This window comes from Mastigoproctus giganteus, chromosome 1, assembly GCF_048544385.1.
Source record: "Mastigoproctus giganteus isolate SK-2022 chromosome 1, ASM4854438v1, whole genome shotgun sequence".
In the NCBI taxonomy this organism is placed as follows: Eukaryota; Metazoa; Arthropoda; class Arachnida; order Uropygi; family Thelyphonidae; genus Mastigoproctus; species Mastigoproctus giganteus.
Window position 1 is genome coordinate 223,587,502 of NC_143575.1, and position 18,896 is coordinate 223,606,397.

Consider the following 18,896-nt stretch of genomic DNA (forward strand, 5'->3'; position numbering starts at 1 on the left):
TTCTCCTCCACTTTACTCCCAGTTATTTCAAGATTCTGTAGCTTACTGCTAGAGTTGAATACACCTCTGGCATTCCCCTTGCTGAATAACTCCTCATGTGTGAATGTCGATGCAAAATATTCATTTAGTTTGTTAGCTACCTGAGCAGGATCATCAACAGTTGACCCATCAATATCAAGTGGACCAATCTGATTCATCCCCTTCCTTCTAGAGTTTACATAAGTAAACAACTCTTTGCTGTTTTTCTTTGCATCCCTTGCCAAGGATTTCTCGTAATCTGCCTTCGCCTGCCTAACCTCCTTTGTAACTTGGTTGCATATCAACTTGTATCTATCATAGGCTTCTGTGTCATGTGTTAATTTGTAAGTATCCCATGCATTTTTCTTCTCTGCCATATGCCTCATTAGTTCATCTGACATCCATTTTGGCCTAAACCTTGAACAATATTTCTTAGTTGGTATGTAAAGCCTAGTAGCTTCCAAGATACGTTCTTTGAATGCTTCCCATTTTGAATTTGCTGTTGGTAACATCATCAGTTGGTCCCACTGTATAGAATTTAAATACTGTCTCAGTCCATCGTAGTCGCCTTTACGGAAGCAATAACCCTTCCCTTTACCCCTAATGGTTCGTTACCTCTTTCAGTAAATCCCACTTCAGCACACTGTGATCACTGCTACCTAGTGGTTCATTTATCTGCAGATTCTTAATGCATGAAGAATCACTGCTGATAATCAAATCAAGAGTATTACTCCCTCTAGTTGCCTCCTGAACATGCTGATGTAGAAAACAATCATCCAATAAATCCACAAAAGCCCTGCTAGTGTGTGAGTATATACATATACATATATGTTATATTTGCCTCATAGTAAACTGAACACTGTTTATATACTCATGTTTATATAACCCGCCAGTATTACTTAAGGTTATTAATCTTAAATCGTCTATTGATTTGCATGTATACTCTGTCTAGTATGGATTTAATAATAAACTATGTTTTGTTTAAGCATCCCTGCCTCAGACCCATTCTCTTACTACATGATGATCAGAACATAGACGTTAGAATAAAAGAACTTGCACTGCGGCACTTCTAGATCTGACGACAAACACCAAGATCTCGTCGTGAATAACGCATCGCTGGTCAAAACCGCGAGTTCCATTCCAATCGGACGAATAGATCATTGAGGGTTCGAGAACACTGTCCTACTATAAAAGCCACTAGGAAGTTACATAAGTTTACTGGTGTTTTTCCCGGGGACAGGCTTCAATAAAGATTCCCCAGCCTCCAACCTGTCCCAAAGAAGTGAGCTTGTTGTATAGCAGATACAAATAGATAAGCCCAGCCAACGCAATAGCAGCCACCTCCCAATGATCCTGAACGAGGGAACAAACAACCAGTATGACAGTGCAAAACCAACAAGATGGGTACCATCATGTTAGAAGCAAAGAAGCAAAGTTAGTAGAGCAACTAGGTCAAGGCAATATCAAAATAGCAGATATCATGGAAACCAAATGATGAATGAAGGTGAGCTGTAACTAAACACAACTAAATACAAGAGGCCTGCAGTTACTAATTACTGGAATAAGTTGCCTCGTGGGTGGTTAAGGATGGAAGCTTGGGTAAATTCAAAGATCAACTGGATAGATACTATATGAGGAGGGTATCATGTACAGGCAACCACTGTATAACATGGTTTAGAGAATTGCAGCAAACCTTGCATAACATGGTATTTTTGAGCTCCTGTGGAGGGAAAACCCTGTTATTATGCTGGATGTAATTTTTCAACTTTTCCATTCTTTTTGTGAATCCCCGCTGTTGGCTTGTTAGTCGTTATGCAAAAAAGAAAATTGGGAATCCCCATGCTCTGTGCTATTGAACTTGTGCTTGTTTGAGATGCACTTGTTTGTGCTGTATAGTCTCAAACAAGTGCATTTCGTGACTTTTAAGGTTTTTGTAAGGTTATTTTGGTTTTTATTTGATCATTTATCAATTTTTCTGGGTATGTATTACTAATTTATAATAATTCATAATAAATGTATTACTAATTTATAATAATTTAAAATAATAATAATTTTTGGTATATAATACAGCCCTAAACTATGCCTAAGGAAATTAAAAAAGCACTGCTCAAAAGAAACAAATTTTGGATCATCTTAAAAAAGGGGAAAAGGTATTATACATTGCAAAAAGTTTAAATTAAAATGAAGCAACAATCCCGACCAAAAAAAAAATGAATAGAAAATTAGAACTGCTGTTGCTGCAGGATCTTTCATTTCCCCAAATATGATAGCTTGTCGCTGAGCACTAATAACTAAGAAAATGGAAAAAGCACAGTATTTGGACTGATGGATTTGAATATTACTATTTTAATAAAAATTAAGTTTCCAATACTGTAGTTATAAAAAAAATGGTGTATTTCTGTAGTTTTTGGAACATAACCCCCCCCTCTCTGTACTGATTCTCAGTGCTGTATAACATAGTTTCACAGTACATGAGATTTTATAGGAACCTAACTACCATGTTATACGAGGGTTATCTGTAGTTTATTTTACTTATATATATATATATATATATGTTGGCTTCCCACAAATTCCAGTCAATCCCAGATACTAACTGGAATTTGTGGGTTGGTCACTCACACACTAGCAAGGCTTTTGTGGATTTATTGGATGATTGTTTTCTACAGCAGCATGTTCGGGAAGCAACTAGAGGGAGTAATAATCTTGTTCTGATTATCAGTGAGGATTCTTCATGCATCAAGAATCTGCAGATAAAGGAACCACTAGGTGGCAGTGATCACAGTGTGTGCTGAAGTGGGATTTACTCAAAGAGGTAACTACCATCAAGGGTAAAGGGAAGGGTTTTTGCTTTAGTAAAGTTGACTACGGTGGTCTGAGACAGTATTTAAATTCTATACGGTGGAACAAACTGATGATGATGTTACCAACAGCAAATTCAAAATGGGAAGCATTCAAAGAATTAATCTTGGAAGCTACTAGGCTTTTCATACCAACAAAGAAATATTGTTCAAGATTTAGGCCTAAATGGATGTCAGATGAACTGATTAGACATGTGGCAGAGAGGAAAAGTGCGTGGGATACATATAAATTAACATGTGACACAGAAGCCTATGATAGATATAAGCTGGTCTGTAATCAAGTTACAAAGGAGGTTAGGCAGGCGAAGGCAGATTATGAGAAATCTTTGGCAAAAGATGCAAAAAAAAAAAACAGAAAAACGTTCTTTACTTAAGTAAACTCTAGAAGGAATGGGATGAATCAGATTGGTCCACTTGATATCGATGGTTCAACTGTTGATGATCCGGCTCAGGTAGCTAACAAACTAAATGAATATTTTGCATCGACATTCACACATGAGGAGTTATTCAGAGAGGGGAATGCCAGAGGTGTATTCAACTCTGACAGTAAGCTAGATAATCTTGTAATAACTGAGAGTAAAGTGGAGGAGAAATTGTTGAAGATAAATGCAAGAAAGGCACCTGGGGTAGATGGAATCTATCCATTTATATTAAAGGAGGCGGCAAAGGAAGTAAGCAAACCATTAGACATAATTATGAGAGATTCCCTGGACTCAGGGGAGGTACCCATGGACTGGAGATGTGCAAATGTGATCCCAATCCACAAAGGAAGACACAGGTAATTACAGACCTGTTAGTTTAACTTCTGTTCCAGGGAAATTAATGGAGGCACTGGTTAAAGAAGAACTGCAGGATCATCTAGACAAGACTTCAGTTATATCTCAGACACAGCATGGGTTTGTTAAGGGTAAGTCTTGTCTGACTAATTTGATTGGATACTATGATGTAGTCACAAAGGAACTGGATGCAAGGAATAACTTTGATATTATATATTTGGATCTTAGAAAAGCCGTTGATACTGTTGCACATGGAAGACTGCTGCACAAATTGGAGCAGTGGAGGCAAATTATTGGAGGCAAATTATTCTGCTATGGATAAAGGGATGGTTGAGTGGGAGAAGACAAAGAGTGGTAATCAATGAACACTGCTCTTCACAGACTAATGTCATTAGAGGAGTCCCTCAGGGTTCAGTGTTGGGTCCATTGTTGTTTTCTGTATTTATAAATGAAATTGATGATCAGGCTTAATGTCCAAGTTTGCAGGCGATACGAAGGTTGGCAGGGTTGTTAATGACACTAATGACAGAACACTGCTGCAACAGGATCTAGAAAAGTTGAGGAGATGGGCTAAGAGGTGGCAAATGCGTTTATCATTGACAAATGTCAAGTAGTACATATGGGAAGCAGTAATCCCAGAGTAACGTATCAACTCCGTGGTACCACACTGAAAGTGGTAGAGAATGAAAAGGGCCTGGGGATAATTGGTCAGGCAGATATGAAGTTTTCTGAGCAGTGCAGACGGTGTGCAAGAGTAGCTCATAGTGTCTTGTCAATGATATACAGGAATTTTTCTAGCAGGGATAAGGAGGTGATTATCCCATTGTATAAGGCAATGGTCAGGCCACACCTTGAGTACTGTATACAGGTATGGAGGCCTCATTTGAAGAACGATGTAGAGCTGTTGGAACGAGTACAGAGAAGGGCAACAAGATTAGTGAATGGAACAAAGGGTTGCTCTTACAAAGAAAGGCTTAAGTTTTGCAAATTACAGTGTCTGGAGACTAGGTATCTGCGAGGTGATCTGATTGAGGTGTATAAAGCCTTGAATGTTTTGAGCATGCTCAATGCGGATGGGATTCTTCCTCTTGCTCAGAATAATTGCCTGAGAGGGCATAAATTCAAACTGAGGAAATACGGTTGTAGGATAGATGTGCTGAAGTTTGCCTTTTGCCAGCGGGTGGTTGATTGCTGGAACAAACTTCCATCTGTCCCTTTCGAAGTTGATAGCTTAAATAGAATCAAGGCAGAACTTGACAAACATTTGGAGTGAGTGGATGGGTGAAATAAGGGTTTTTTTTTTTTTTTTGTTATTTTTTTAGCTGATGCTATATAAGCTTGCTTTCTTGCATCATGTGCCTTTGCTAATGCTAACGCAAACGCAGGACAAAATTTTACTTTTATCCAGAGGATTAAATTATAATTTATGACCTTGCAAGCTACCTAAAAAACAGTTTGTAATAGATATTGAATTTGGATTTTGTAATGGTGTGGATGTTTAAACATGTTTCAAATGAAGCTGTGCAAAATTTCAGTTCAAAATATAGTATGCTTAAGGGAAACCAGCACCTTTTTTGTGGAGGTCACTTGTGTTATGCAGAATAAATCACAAAAAATTTTCAGTTTTAAGTGTTACTATTGCAAAACAGTGAGAGGTAGTGCTCTGAAACTTGGTATATCTAGTTAACTTTTGGCAGAGAATGCAAAACGTTTGGTGTCCAGGCTCAAAAACCTTCACATTTTTTTACAATGCAGTCTAAAACTGGCACCAAAAATTTGTTGCGACAAATTTAAAGCAAGACTTTTGAAAGTCATAACTTTTAAATAAAAACCTTTTGTACCATCTTCTTTGGACATTCCATTTACCAACTGCATGAATTCAGCCTAACTAAATATCAGCTGTTATACTTCTTTTCTGGCTGAGATATTTTCCTTCAAAGATTGACTCAAAATTTGAAAGTCAAATTTGACCTATTTTAAGGGCAAATATCTTAATGTGGGACACCTTCAATTCTCTCGTTTTTGCCACCCATGGAAAGAGCAGAGTTTCAGCTACAAGGATCATGGTTTATCTGTTTTGTGTCTTTGTACTTAAGGCCTTAAAATTAAGCCGAAACATCAAGTAGTTTTATGTGCCGTATTGTTATTTTGTGAGATCTTTTTTGTTGCAGAACACTTCCTTAATCCTGCCTAACATTTAGAATAATCTAGAAATAGAGTATATACTACAATTCTAGAATATTCCAGAATTAAAAAAAAAACTGATGAACATTCTAGAACTCTGGAATATTCTAGAATCATACAAAAAAAGTATAAATAGCTGATATTTGAACCATGCTGTTATTAATGTGTTTTATCTTCATGATGAACAGTTTGTTTATTTTGTTCCTCTATTTTTTATTGTAAGACTGTAATAAAGTTAATTAAGTTTTCATTGCTTACAGAAACGTCCACTTATTAGTCAGCATGAAAGCCATGGAATCAGAAGATTTTGCTGGAGATAAGCTGGACCCATCAGCCATATGGATAATTTTAAATGTCATGTGCTATCCTATACACGCAAAACTGGATTAAAATTATTTAAAGAATTTGAATTTGAAGAAAAACAGCTGATAGGTCGATGTTGTGGATTAAAACTGGGTGAAGAAGACACAATTTGTCTACATCATGAAGCTTTGCTTTTGATAAAATTTGAATTTTTGCAGCGTTCATGTTGCAATCCTTTCCAGAAGAAAAATCATATGGTGAAAAAAAGTTTACAACCAATTGATTTTTCAATGGCAGACTACCTGAAAGACCTAACAAAGGTAGACCTAAACCAGGCCAGAAGCTATGCCCATCATGCCAAAAAGCAGAAACAGGAACATCGACTTCATCTGGATCACACTATGATGACAAAATGCATGTGACATATATTTCTCGTCTGAAATTTCAGCAAATGGCCAAGAGAGACTCACAAGGCTATGCCAAAAGGAAGGCAAGTCAAGTACAAGATGTAATTGCCAGCAAAATTACATCTATTGGTGGCTTGGATCCAAATAACATCACAGAGCCAAGTGCAAGTCGTCAGTGTGGAAATTGCTTAGATTACAATAAGCTGCTGAAAGAAATGAAAGAAAAATTGATGGTATCAAGTAATTCAGAAATACTTCAATTATTAATGCTAGCTCCAGTTAGTTGGTCCATAAAGAAAATAATGGAAGAGTTTAGTGTCTCAGAAAGAATGGTCAAGAAAGCAGAAGGAATCGTGGCCATACCTGGAAAAAAGCAAGGAAAAAAAGCTTTCTGAGCGAGTAAAGTCTAAGGTGATGGAAATTTTTGAAGATGATGAATTCAGTCGGATGTGCCTCGGAAAGAAAGATTACATTTCCATTAGAAATGCAGATGGAATAAAAATGCAAATGCAAAAGTGACTACTACTCAACAACTTGAAGGAAATGTTTATAACTTATCGAGATAGGAATGGATCTGACATTGGATTTTTTAAATTTTGTGAACTTCGACCCAAGTGGTGTGTCACAGTTGGTGCACCAAGAACACATTCTGTATGTGTATGCACACATACAGACCAAGTGGTGTGTCACAGTTGGTGCATCAGGAACACATTCTGTATGTGTATGCACAATCCATTAAAATGTCATGTTAATGCTAGAAGCAAGTCCTGTTGAATATGATTATAAGGATCTCATTGGTAAAACAGTCTGTGATTTGGAATCAAAAGATTGTATGCTTCATTGGTGTGAAAAATGTCCAGGAATAGATGAATTAAAACAGTTTCTAGAGAATATTTTTGAAAACAATGAACCAGAAGATATTAGTGAATTCAAGCAATGGATACACAGTGACAGAGATATACTGGACACAAAGCAGTTAACAACAGAAGATTTTATTGAAGAGTTGAGTACGAAGATATTTAATCTTTCCTATCATCACTACATTGCTAAACATCAAAGTTACCATCTGAAGTCAACAAAGGAAAGCCTAATGACATAAGAATTGGTCGTCTTCATGGATTTTGCAGAAAATTATTCATTTGTTGTGCAAGATGCTGTTCAAGAGTTCCACTGGGAGAATAGCCATGCTACATTGCATCCATTTGTCATTTATTACAAGGATGTTGAACTTCAAAATATAAGTTTCTGCATAATCAGACAAAGTTTCTGCATAATATTTTGTCTGCATAATCAGACAAAATATAAGTATCTGCATAATACATGACGGAATTGCAGTGCATGTTTTTCTAACCAACTTAATTGAATATTTGAAGAGTTTCATGGCAGAAATCAAGCACATTTACTACTTCAGTGATGGTTCTGCAGCTCAATACAAGAATTTTATTAACTTCTTGAAATTCTCAGTGCTGAATGGAATTTCTTTGGCATTAGCCATGGCAAGTCACCATGTGATGGAATTGGTGGAACAATAAAATGATTGGCAGCACATGCAAGTCTCCAACGCCCAATTGAAAACCAAATCCTGACACCAAGAAACATGTTTGAATTTTGTGACAAGCATGTGACTGGAATAAAATTCTGTTTTGTTTCTAAAGAGGAAATTGAGCAAGTAAGGCCATTTCAAGAGAAAAGATTCATAGACAGTCATACTATTGCTGGAACAAGAGAAAATCATCACTTCATTCCTATTGATGCAAGACAGATTTGTGTTTACAGAGTATCAAATGACACATCATCATCATTTGTAGCTCATGGAGATCAGACTTATGAAACCAATATTCAATATGTGCCAATTGTTAATTTACAACCTGGCCAATACATTGCCTGTATTTATGACAATAATTGGTGGATTGGAAATATTTGTGAAATTTCATTTGAAGAACATGATGTATTGGTAAATTTCATGCATCCTCATGGAGCAGTTGGCTCATTTCACTGGCCTGCTAAACAAAATGTCTGCTGGATTCCTGAACAACAAATTATTGCCAATCTTCCAGCTCCAAAAACAACAACAATGGGACGACAATATAGCTTGCCTGAAGTAGTAATATCAACTATCAATAAAAAATTCCAGTCCATTACGAAGCAGTGATTCAATGCTGCAGCTCAGTACAAGAATCTTCACACTCACTTGCTTATTTCAAATTGTATTGTGTTTTAAATAAATTTTGTTGCAATTATAACCTCTTTCAAGCTCAGAAACCAATAGAACATCATCTTTATGCTTGGAATCCTGAATAAAGACTACTTTTCAGGTTTGGGAACTTGCACTAAAGAAACCCATGCAATTTCTTTTCTTGCCATTTGCACCCCATTGTAAAAAATACAGATCTTTTTGTGCATTGGCAATATATCCTTTCTCCTTAAACCAAAGGGCAGAGTAATTTCAGAAAATTTCACTCTTGTATATGCAATAGTTCTGTCCTTAAATTGAGATGTGAAACTTCACCATCAAATAAGTATGCAAATATTATATGGAAAATATAAAATGTTTAAGGCCATTTTTTAGGCCTTAAGTAGCAAGACACAAAACTGAAAAACCACGATTCTTGTTGCTTAAAACCTGCTCTTTCCAAAGGTGGCAAAAACAAGAGAATTGAAGTGTCCCTAATGTGGGACACCTTCATCCTTGAGTACTGCGTACAGGTCTAGAGGCCTCATTTTAGGAAGGATGTAGATTTGCTTGGGCGTGTACAAAGAAGGTTTGTTTGTTTGTTGTTGGGTTTTATTGGCGCATTAGCAACTAAGGCTATAATGCGCCATACAAAGGACAACAAGATTGGTGAGGGGAATGAAGGGATCCTCTTACCAAGAGAGGCTTAAGTTCTGCAAATTGCAGCGGCTAGAGACTAGGCACTTGTGAAGTGATCTGATTGAGGTGCATAAGGCCTTGAATGGGTTGAGCACACTGAATTCTGATGGAATTTTTCCACTTGTTCAGATTACGAACCTAAGGGGGCATAAATTCAAATTGAGGAAAGACAGATGTAGAATAGATGTGCAGAAATTTGGGATTCTCTTTTGTCAAAATGACTACTCTCTAATAACTATTGCCACAATGGTAAAAATGAAAAATCTCTTCAACCACAATATATTAGCTAACCAGTTATATATAGTTACTATATATAAAACTGGTTATATATAGTTACTATATAACTATATATAACCAGTATATATAGTTAGCTAACCAGTTAGCTCATATAACCGTGATAAATAAATATTACCAAAATCCATTCTCTGTGGAATACCCGAGATAAGATAGCATCCTGTCAATGCAAATGACTAAACATTACAATGAAGAAATTTGATTTTTTTTTTTTTTTTATTTTTCCTTGGTCCCATCAGGAATTGTTGACTGATCACTTCTAGGGACATCATGCACACCTCCTATCCTTTCAGCTATTTTCACAAGAGGGGAATGAAGGGCCCAGAAACAAACAAACAAACAAACAAACACTCACTCACTCTCTCTCTCTCTCTCTCTCTCTCTCTCTCTCACTCTCTCTGTCTGTCTCTCACACACACACACACACACACACACACACACACACACACACACACACACACACACACACACACACACACACACACACACACACACACACACACAGAAACTATTTTTATAACAGCAAATGTAAGAGTAACACTTTTTAATAGCAAACTCAATCTTCATTCAATAAGATTTATTTATAAGTACTACACTGTAAAATTTACATTATAAGTATTTACATAATGATTAGCTGCTATAAACCCTAAATTCATTATGGGAATTTATTCTGTGATCAACAAGTACATACTAATTTCTACATCAGTAAATTTCCCTGCTATATTTAATTAGCAGGCTTGCTGTTTTTTTTTTTTTTTTTGTCTTCAGGTGCATCAGCAACTTAGGCCATATTACAGCATTGTGCATTGTTACCATACAAGTGTGTTCATGGGCTGATTTGCATGTTGTGTGAAAGATGAAAAACCTGGAATAATTCACAAGGGGGAAACCCCTCACTCCTTCCACCTTTTGAAAATCAAGCTCACAAAGATTAGTTCAGCAGGCTTGACTTTAAAAATGTGCATGCAGTATAAAATCTAAAAGAACAGTTATATACTTACTCTTAACAGTGCAGAGTCTACAGCAGCTTGGAGAAAAGCAAAGCTGCTTTCATAATACTGAACTGCTGGACAAGACCCAAGATTATTCAAACCTCTGCAGTTTTCTGTTAGGGAGTTTAAAATAAAACATAAGTATTTCAGAATATTTTCAAGAAATTTTCAAAACATATTAAAAAGTGACAAGAGAGAGGGGCAGGAAGGAGAGAGAGGGAGGGAGACTTTAGAACTAATGAAAACACAACTAAAAATCTTATTTTGAGATCATGTACAGTATTGCCTGTGATTACATCTGGATCTCATATACAATATCAAATCATACCTTTAATTGAATCACTCTGCATGGTTTTTGATGTTTGTAAACTAACAGCTGTTTTTAACTCAGTTTTTTACACTGATTTCAGACATGTTACTCGTTTTTTTCTATTAGGTAACATTTTTTCACAGATCACTTAAGTTGATGTCATGAATTGTATTACCGAATATATTAAGTTAGGAATAAATATTGAGAATATGTAGGGTAAATCTTCACATGTTGGCAACACTTCCTTCAGTCACCTGTTCTTTGGCCTTGAGAGTTCCATGCAGCAATGTTTATCAGTGTGAGTTCAGTTTATTTTCGAGGTTATCGTGTCAAACTCGTGCTGAAAAGTGAGTAAAGTGTCTTCATGAAAGTGTTTGAATAATCTAAACTTATTTTGTTATATTTGCAGAAATTATGTAGTCCTCAAGCAAAGATAGCATAATATGCATCACTGCATTTAGGATTCTATTAGATAGTGTAGTATTGACAATTAATTAATTAAATTTATTGATCTTATTAATTTAAAATATCATGCCCCAGACTAGAGCAGCAAAGCAACAGGCACAAAGTGGCAGGAGTGCTGTGACTCGGGGGAGAACTGAGGGAGGGCGATTCTCCAATCTATCAGAGCCTAAAAAAATGTGCAACTTGTGAAATGTTTGCCGAACTCTCTGGAACAGAACATGATCTAGCCAAGGAGGATGTCTTTGCATGTGCCAGGTGCAGAGAATGTCTAGAAATTAGGCATCAACTCAGCATTCTAATGGGCGTCTAAGAGCTTGAGGTGTAAGGTAGATGCCCTCGAAGAAATTAATATGTGGGGCCCATCAAGCTCTGAGCTGCCCAACTCAATGTCAGAGCTCACTCCTGTGCATCAGGCAACACAGCGCAATCTCCAAGGCAGAATGAGCAGGTCCCAAAGGAACTAGTTATTGTTGGTGACTCTACCGTCAGGGAGATGGGTAACATATCGTGTAGTAGTAGTAGTAGTAGTGATGGTGGCATGTGATGCAAGAAAGTAAGTGTATGAGCTTATGCAGTATCAGCCAAAAAAAAAAAAAAAATACAAAACAATTCCCTCTAAATGCTTGTCCACTTCCTCCTTAAATTTATTTAACCTATCAACTTCCACGACAGATGGAAATTTGTTCCAGCAATTAACCACCTACTGGCTAAAGGCAAATTTCTGCACATCTATTCTAGAACTGTAAAAAGGATAGATGGAATAGGACCAGGGTATGTTTGCCAGGGAAAAAGTTGATGACGTTGTGAAGCATATATCATCTTTTAAGGGCACAAAGGGTGATATTGTTGTACATGTTGGCACCAATGACATTAAGAGTAGGAGATCTGCAGATTTACTTAACAAGTACAGGTCAATGTTGCAAAAAGTCATGAGTTAGGGTTAGATTTGAAAGTGTCTGCAATTCTGCCCAGACAATAGGAGGGAGTACATGATGAGAGCCTTGTTGATCAATTTGGCCCTGGAGAGATTGTGCAAGGCTCAAGTGGTAGAATTTTTCTCAGCCTGGTCTGTGCTTCTTAACATGAGAGACTGCTTCTACAGGAATGCGATACACTTAAATAGAAAGGGTGCAAGAATACTTTCTGATGCTATCAAGGTAGTGTTAGGTGGGTCGGAAAACTGCTAGCTTGGGGGGGATTCACAGACTAAAAGGTTAAAAGTAACCACAGGCAGCGGTGAAGGTGATTCTTGCACTACTACTATTAGAATAAGCAGCGGCCTGGAGCGAAAGGTGCTGGAGGTTTCAGGGACTGATGGCAGTCATCGTGAAACAGGTGAGGGATGTGTTAGGGTAACTAAGAATAAGAATAGGTGCATGTATACTTGCATATATACCAATGCTAGAAGTATAGTAAATAAATTTGATGAATTTGAAGTGTTTGTCACGACATCAAAGGCGGATATTATTGGAATATCAGAGACGTGGTGTCACACAGATATTAGGAATGCAGAATTGGAATTTGGGGAGTACAATGTGTACAGAAAGGACAGACAGGATAGGAAGGGAGGAGGGGTTGTGCTGCTAATTAAGAAAAACATAAAATCAAAAGAAGTACATACAGTTGATTTAGATGAACAGTGCACTGTTGAGTCAGTTCAGTGTGAAATGCGAAAGCAAAAATAAGAGTAGGAGTGTGTTATAGGCCTAATGACTAGAATGAGTACAATGAACAATTGTACAGAGAAATAGAGTGGGCTAGTAAATCAGAATGTCTTATAATGGGGGATTTTAACTTCCCAGATATTGACTGGAACTTGTGGTTTGGTCACTCACACACTAGTAAAGACTTTTGTGAATTTATTGGATGATTGTTTTCTGCAGCAACATGTTCGAGAGGCAACCAGAGAGGGTAATACTCTGGATCTGGTTATCAGCAGTGATCTTTCGTGTATTAAGAATTTTCAGATAAAGGAACCACTAGGTGGCAGTGATCACAGTGTACTGAAGTGGGATTTACTTAAAGATATAATTACCATCAGGAATAAAGGAAAGGGTTTTTGCTTCCGTAAAGGTGACTACAGTGGTCTCAGACAGTTTTTAAATTCTGTACAGTGGGATCGACTGATGATGTTACCAACAGCAAATCTAAGTAGGAAGCATTCAAGGAATTCAAGGAAGCTACTAAAAGTTTCATACCTATTAAGAAATATTGTTCAAGGTTTAGGCCTAAATGGTTGCCAAATGAACTAACGAGACTCGTGGCAGAGAAGAAAAATGCATGGGATGCATATAAATTATCAGGCGACACAGAAGCCTATGGCAGATATATGCTAGTTTGTAATCAAGTCACAAAGGAAGTTAGGCAGGCGAAGGCAGATTACGAGAAATCTTTGGCAAAGGATGCTAAGAAAAACAACAAGGATTTATTTACTTATATAAATTCTAAAAGGAAGGGGATGAATCTGATTGGTCCACTTGATATCGATGGTTCAACTGTTGATGATGAGCAAAGAAACTGAATGAGTATTTTGCATCTACATTCACACATGAGGAGTTATTAAGGACTGAAAATGCCAGAAGGTTACAAATTGTAGCAGGGTGCTTAACGATTTTGTAAAAACTGAGAACAAAGTGGAGGAGAAAATGCTGATGTTAAATATAAGAAGGGCACCTGGGATGGATGGAATCTATCCAGTTATATTAAAGGAGGAGGCAAAGAAAGTAAGCAAACCCTTAGCCATAATTATGAGAGCTTCCCTGGATTCAGAGGAGGTCCCCATGGACTGGAGATGTACAAATGTATCCCCAGTTCACAAAGGGGGAGATCGAAGGGTGACATGAGTAATTACAGACCAGTTAGTTTAACTTCTGTTCCAGGTAAAATAATGGATTCACTGGTTAAAGATGCATTGTAGGATCACCTAGACAAGACTGCAGCAATAATTCAGACACAGCATGAGTTTGTTAAGGGAAAGTCTTGTCTGACAAATTTGATAGGATATTATGATGTGGTTACAAAGGAACTGGATGCAAAAGATAATTTTGACATGATATACTTGGATTTCAGGAAAGCTTTTGACACTGTTGCGCACGGAAGACTACTGTACAAATTGGAGCAGAATGGTATTAAGGGTAAGTTGCAACAATGGACAAAAGAATAGTTGAGTGGGAGAAGACAGAGGGTGGTAATCAATGGGTGCTGCTCTTCGTGGACTAATGTTGTTAGTGGAGTTCTACAGGGTTCGGTGTTGGGTCCACTGTTGTTTTGTATATCTATCAATGATATTGATGAAGGTATATCAGGCTTAATGTCGAAGTTTGGAGATGATACAAAGGTTGCCAGGGTTGTTAATGACAGTGATGGCAGTGTGCTACTGCATCAGGATCTAGAAAATTTGGGCAGATGGGCTGAGAAGTGAAAATTGAAGTTTAACATTGACAAATTCAAAGTACTGCATATGGGTAGAAGTAACCTCAGAGAAATGTACTAACTGTGTGGTACTACACTTAAGGTGGTAGAAAATGAAAAAGACCTGGGAGTAATTATGCAGTCAGATATAAAGTTTTCAGAGCAATGCAGACAGGCTGCGAGGGCAGGTCATGGGGTTTTGTCAATGATATACAGGAATTTTGCTAGCAGGGAAAAGGAGGTGATTGTCCTTCTGTATAAGGCAATGGTCAGGCCATGCCTTGAGTACTGCGTACAGGTCTGGAGGCCTCATTTTAGGAAGGATATAGATTTGCTTGTGCGTGTACAGAGAAGGGCAACAAGATTCGTGAGGGGGAAGGAAGGGATCCTCTTACCAAGAGAGGCTTAAGTTCTGCAAATTGCAGTGGCTGGAGACTAGGCACTTGCAAGGTGATCTGACTGAGGTGTATAAGGACTTGAATGGGTTGAGCACGCTGAATTCTGATGAGATTCTTCCACTTGTTCTGATTACGAACCTAAGGGGGCATAAATTCAAATTGAAGAAAGACAGATGTAGAATAGATGTACGGAAATTTGCCTTTAGCAAGCGGGTGGTTAATTGCTGGAATAAACTTTCATCTGTCGTGAAAATTGATAGGTTAAATAAATTTAAGGAGGAACTGGACAAACATTTAAAGAGAATGGTTGTTTGAATTTTTTTTTTTTTTTTTTTTTTGGCTGATGCTGCATAAGCTCATACTCTTGCTTTCTTGCATCACATGCCACTATTACAAGGTCTTACATAATTTGTAAAAAAAATTTGTATTGTGCTTATTTTGGAGTGAAACTTTGTGACCAAGATAAACAATGGGCTCCACATAAAGTTTGCTGGACCTGCATTAAAGCACTGAGATTGTGGAAAAATGGTAAAAAAAAGACTGTGCCGTTTGCATTTCCCATGATTTGAGGGGAGACTACAAACCACTATGATGCCTGTTACTTTTTCTTAGTTAATGTAGAGGGATACAATAGCATTAGTAGAGGCATTTGATGCAAGCAAGCAAACTTATGCAGCATCAGCCAAAAAAAAAAAAAAAAAAAACCACTTCCACTTCACCCCTCTGTTCGTTCGAAATACCTGTCCAGCTGAGCCTTAAACTTATTTAGGCTATCAACTTCCACGACAAGGGATGGAAGTCTGTTCCACCAACCAACCACCCGCTGGCTAAAGGCAAATTTCCGCACGTCTATCCTACATCTGTCTTTCCTCAATTTGAATTTATGCCGTCTCAGGTGATTATTCTGAGCGAGAGGAAGAATCCCATCAGCATTGAGCATGCTCAAACCATTCAAGGCTTTATACACCTCTATCAGATCACCTCGCTGGTGCCTAGTCTCCAGACACTGTAATTTGCAAAACTTAAGCCTTTCTTCGTAAGAGCAACCCTTTGTTCCATTCACTAATCTTGTTGCCCTTCTCTGTACTCGTTCCAGCAGCTCTACATCCTTTTTGAAATGAGGCCTCCAGACCTGTATACAGTACTCTAGGTGTGGCCTGACCATTGCCTTACACAAGGGAATAATCACCTCCTTATCCCTGCTAGAAAAATTCTTATATATCATTGACAATACACCATGAGCTACTCTTGCAGCCCATCTGCACTGCTCAGAGAACTTCATATCTGCCTGCACAACCACCCCCAGGTCCCTTTCATTCTCTATCACTGTCAGTGTAGTACCACAGAGTTGATACGTTGCTCTGGGGTTGCTGTTTCCCATGTGTAGTACTTTACATTTGTCAATGTTAAACTTCATTTGCCACCTCTCAGCCCATCTGCTCAACCTTTCCAGATCCTGTTGCAGCAGCATAGTGTCAGTAGTGTCCTTGACAACCCTGCCTACCTTTGTATCGTCTGCAAACTTCTACATTAAGCTTGATATACCATCATCAATATCATTTATAAATACAGAAAACAATAATGGACCCAACACTCAACCCTGAGGGACTCCACTAATAACATTAGTCCACGATGAGCAGTGTCCATTGATTACCACTCTCTGTCTTCTCCCCCTCAGCCACCCCTTTATCCACAGCAGCAATTTGCCTCCAATGTCACATTGCTCCAATTTGTGCAGCAGTCTTCCATGTGCAACAGTATCAAAAGCCTTTCTAAGATCCAAGTATATAATATCAAAGTTATTCCCTGCATCCAGTTCCTTTGTGACTGCATCATAGTATCCAATCAAATTGGTCAGGCAAGACTTCCCCTTAACAAAACCATGCTGCGTCTGAGCTATAACTGAATTCTTTTCTAGATGATCCTGCAGTGCTTCTTTAACCAGTGCCTCCATTAATTTACCTGGAACAGAAGTTAAACTAACAGGTCTATAATTACTTGTGTCAGCCTTTGATCCTCCTTTGTGAATTGGGGTCACATTTGCACATCTCCAGTCTGTGGGTACCTCCCCTGAATCCAAGGAAGCTCTCATAATTATGGCTAAGGTTTGCTTACTTCCTCTGCTGCCTCCTTTAATATAACTGGATAGATCCCATCCACCCCGAGTGCCTTTCTTGTGTTTATCTTCAACAATTTCTCCTCCACTTTACTCTCAGTTATTACAAGATTCTATAGCTTACTGCTAGAGTCGAATACACTTCTGGCATTCCCCTCGCTAAATAACTCCTCATGTGTGAATGTCGATGCAAAATATTCATTTAGTTTGTTAGCTACCTGAGCAGGATCATCAACAGTTGACCCATCGATATCAAGTGGACCAATCTGATTCATCCCCTTCCTTCTAGAGTTTACATAAGTAAAGAACTCTTTGCTGTTTTTCTTTGCATCCCTTGCCAAAGATTTCTCATAATCTGCCTTCACCTGCCTAACCTCCTTTGTAACTTGGTTACAGATCAACTTGTATCTATCATAGGCTTCTGTGTCATGTGTTAATTTGTATGTATCCCATGCATGTTTCTTCTCTGCCATATGCCTCATTAGTTCATCTGACATCCATTTAGGCCTAAACCTTGAACAATATTTCTTAGTTGGCATGTAAAGCCTAGTAGCTTCCAAGATAAGTTCTTTGAATGCTTCCATTTTGCATTTGCTGTTGGTAACATCATCAGTTGGTCCCACTGTATAGAATTTAAATACTGTCTCAGACCATCGTAGTCGCCTTTACGAAAGCAATAACCCTTCCCTTTACCCCTAATGGTAGTTACCTCTTTGAGTAAATCCCACTTCAGCACACTGTGATCACTGCCACCTAGTGGTTCATTTATCGGCAGATTCTTAATGCATGAAGAATCACTGCTGAGAATCAAATCAAGAGTATTCCTCCCTCTAGTTGCCTCCCGAACATGCTGATGTAGAAAACAATCATCCAATAAATCCACAAAAGCCTTGCTAGTGTCTGAGTGACCAGCCCCCAAATTCCAGTCAATATCTGGGAAATTAAAATCTCCCATTATAAGACTCTGATTTACTGGCCCACTCTATTTCCCTGTACAGTTTCTTATTATACTCATCAGAGTCATTAGGCCTATAGCACACTCCTACTCTCAATTTTGATCTCCCAATGCTTCTTATGTCACACCAAACTGACTCGACACGGCACTGTCCAGCGATGTCCACTGGCTTCACTTCCTTGGATTTTATGTATTTCTTAACTAATAGCATAACCCCTCCTCCCTTCCTATCCAGTCTATCCTTTCTGTAGACGTTGTACTCCTCAAATTCCAGTTCTGCATTCCTTATATCTGTGTGACACCACGTCTCTGATATCCCAACAATATCTGCCTTTGATGTTTTGAGCAATACCTCAAATTCATGAAATTTATTTACTAAACTCCTAGCATTGGTGTACACGCAAGTATACATGCACCTATTTCTATTCTTAGCTACCCTAACACAACCCATGTGTTTACTTGTACCGCAATGACTCCCAGCAGTCTCTGAAATATCCTGCATCTTGGTTTTCAGGCTTCTGCTCATTCCAATAGAAG

The 18,896-nt window shown here is 38.0% G+C and overlaps 1 protein-coding gene across 1 annotated transcript in view; it reads right to left on the reverse strand.

The window, feature by feature from the left end:
* LOC150091547 (cholesterol transporter ABCA5-like) overlaps nt 1–18,896 on the reverse strand; it is a 389,022-nt gene that overhangs the window by 318,194 nt on the left and 51,932 nt on the right. The window contains exon 4 of the mRNA XM_090376152.1: nt 10,714–10,817. Coding sequence (XP_090232278.1) covers nt 10,714–10,817 — 104 coding nt within the window. The remainder of the gene's footprint in view (nt 1–10,713; nt 10,818–18,896) is intronic.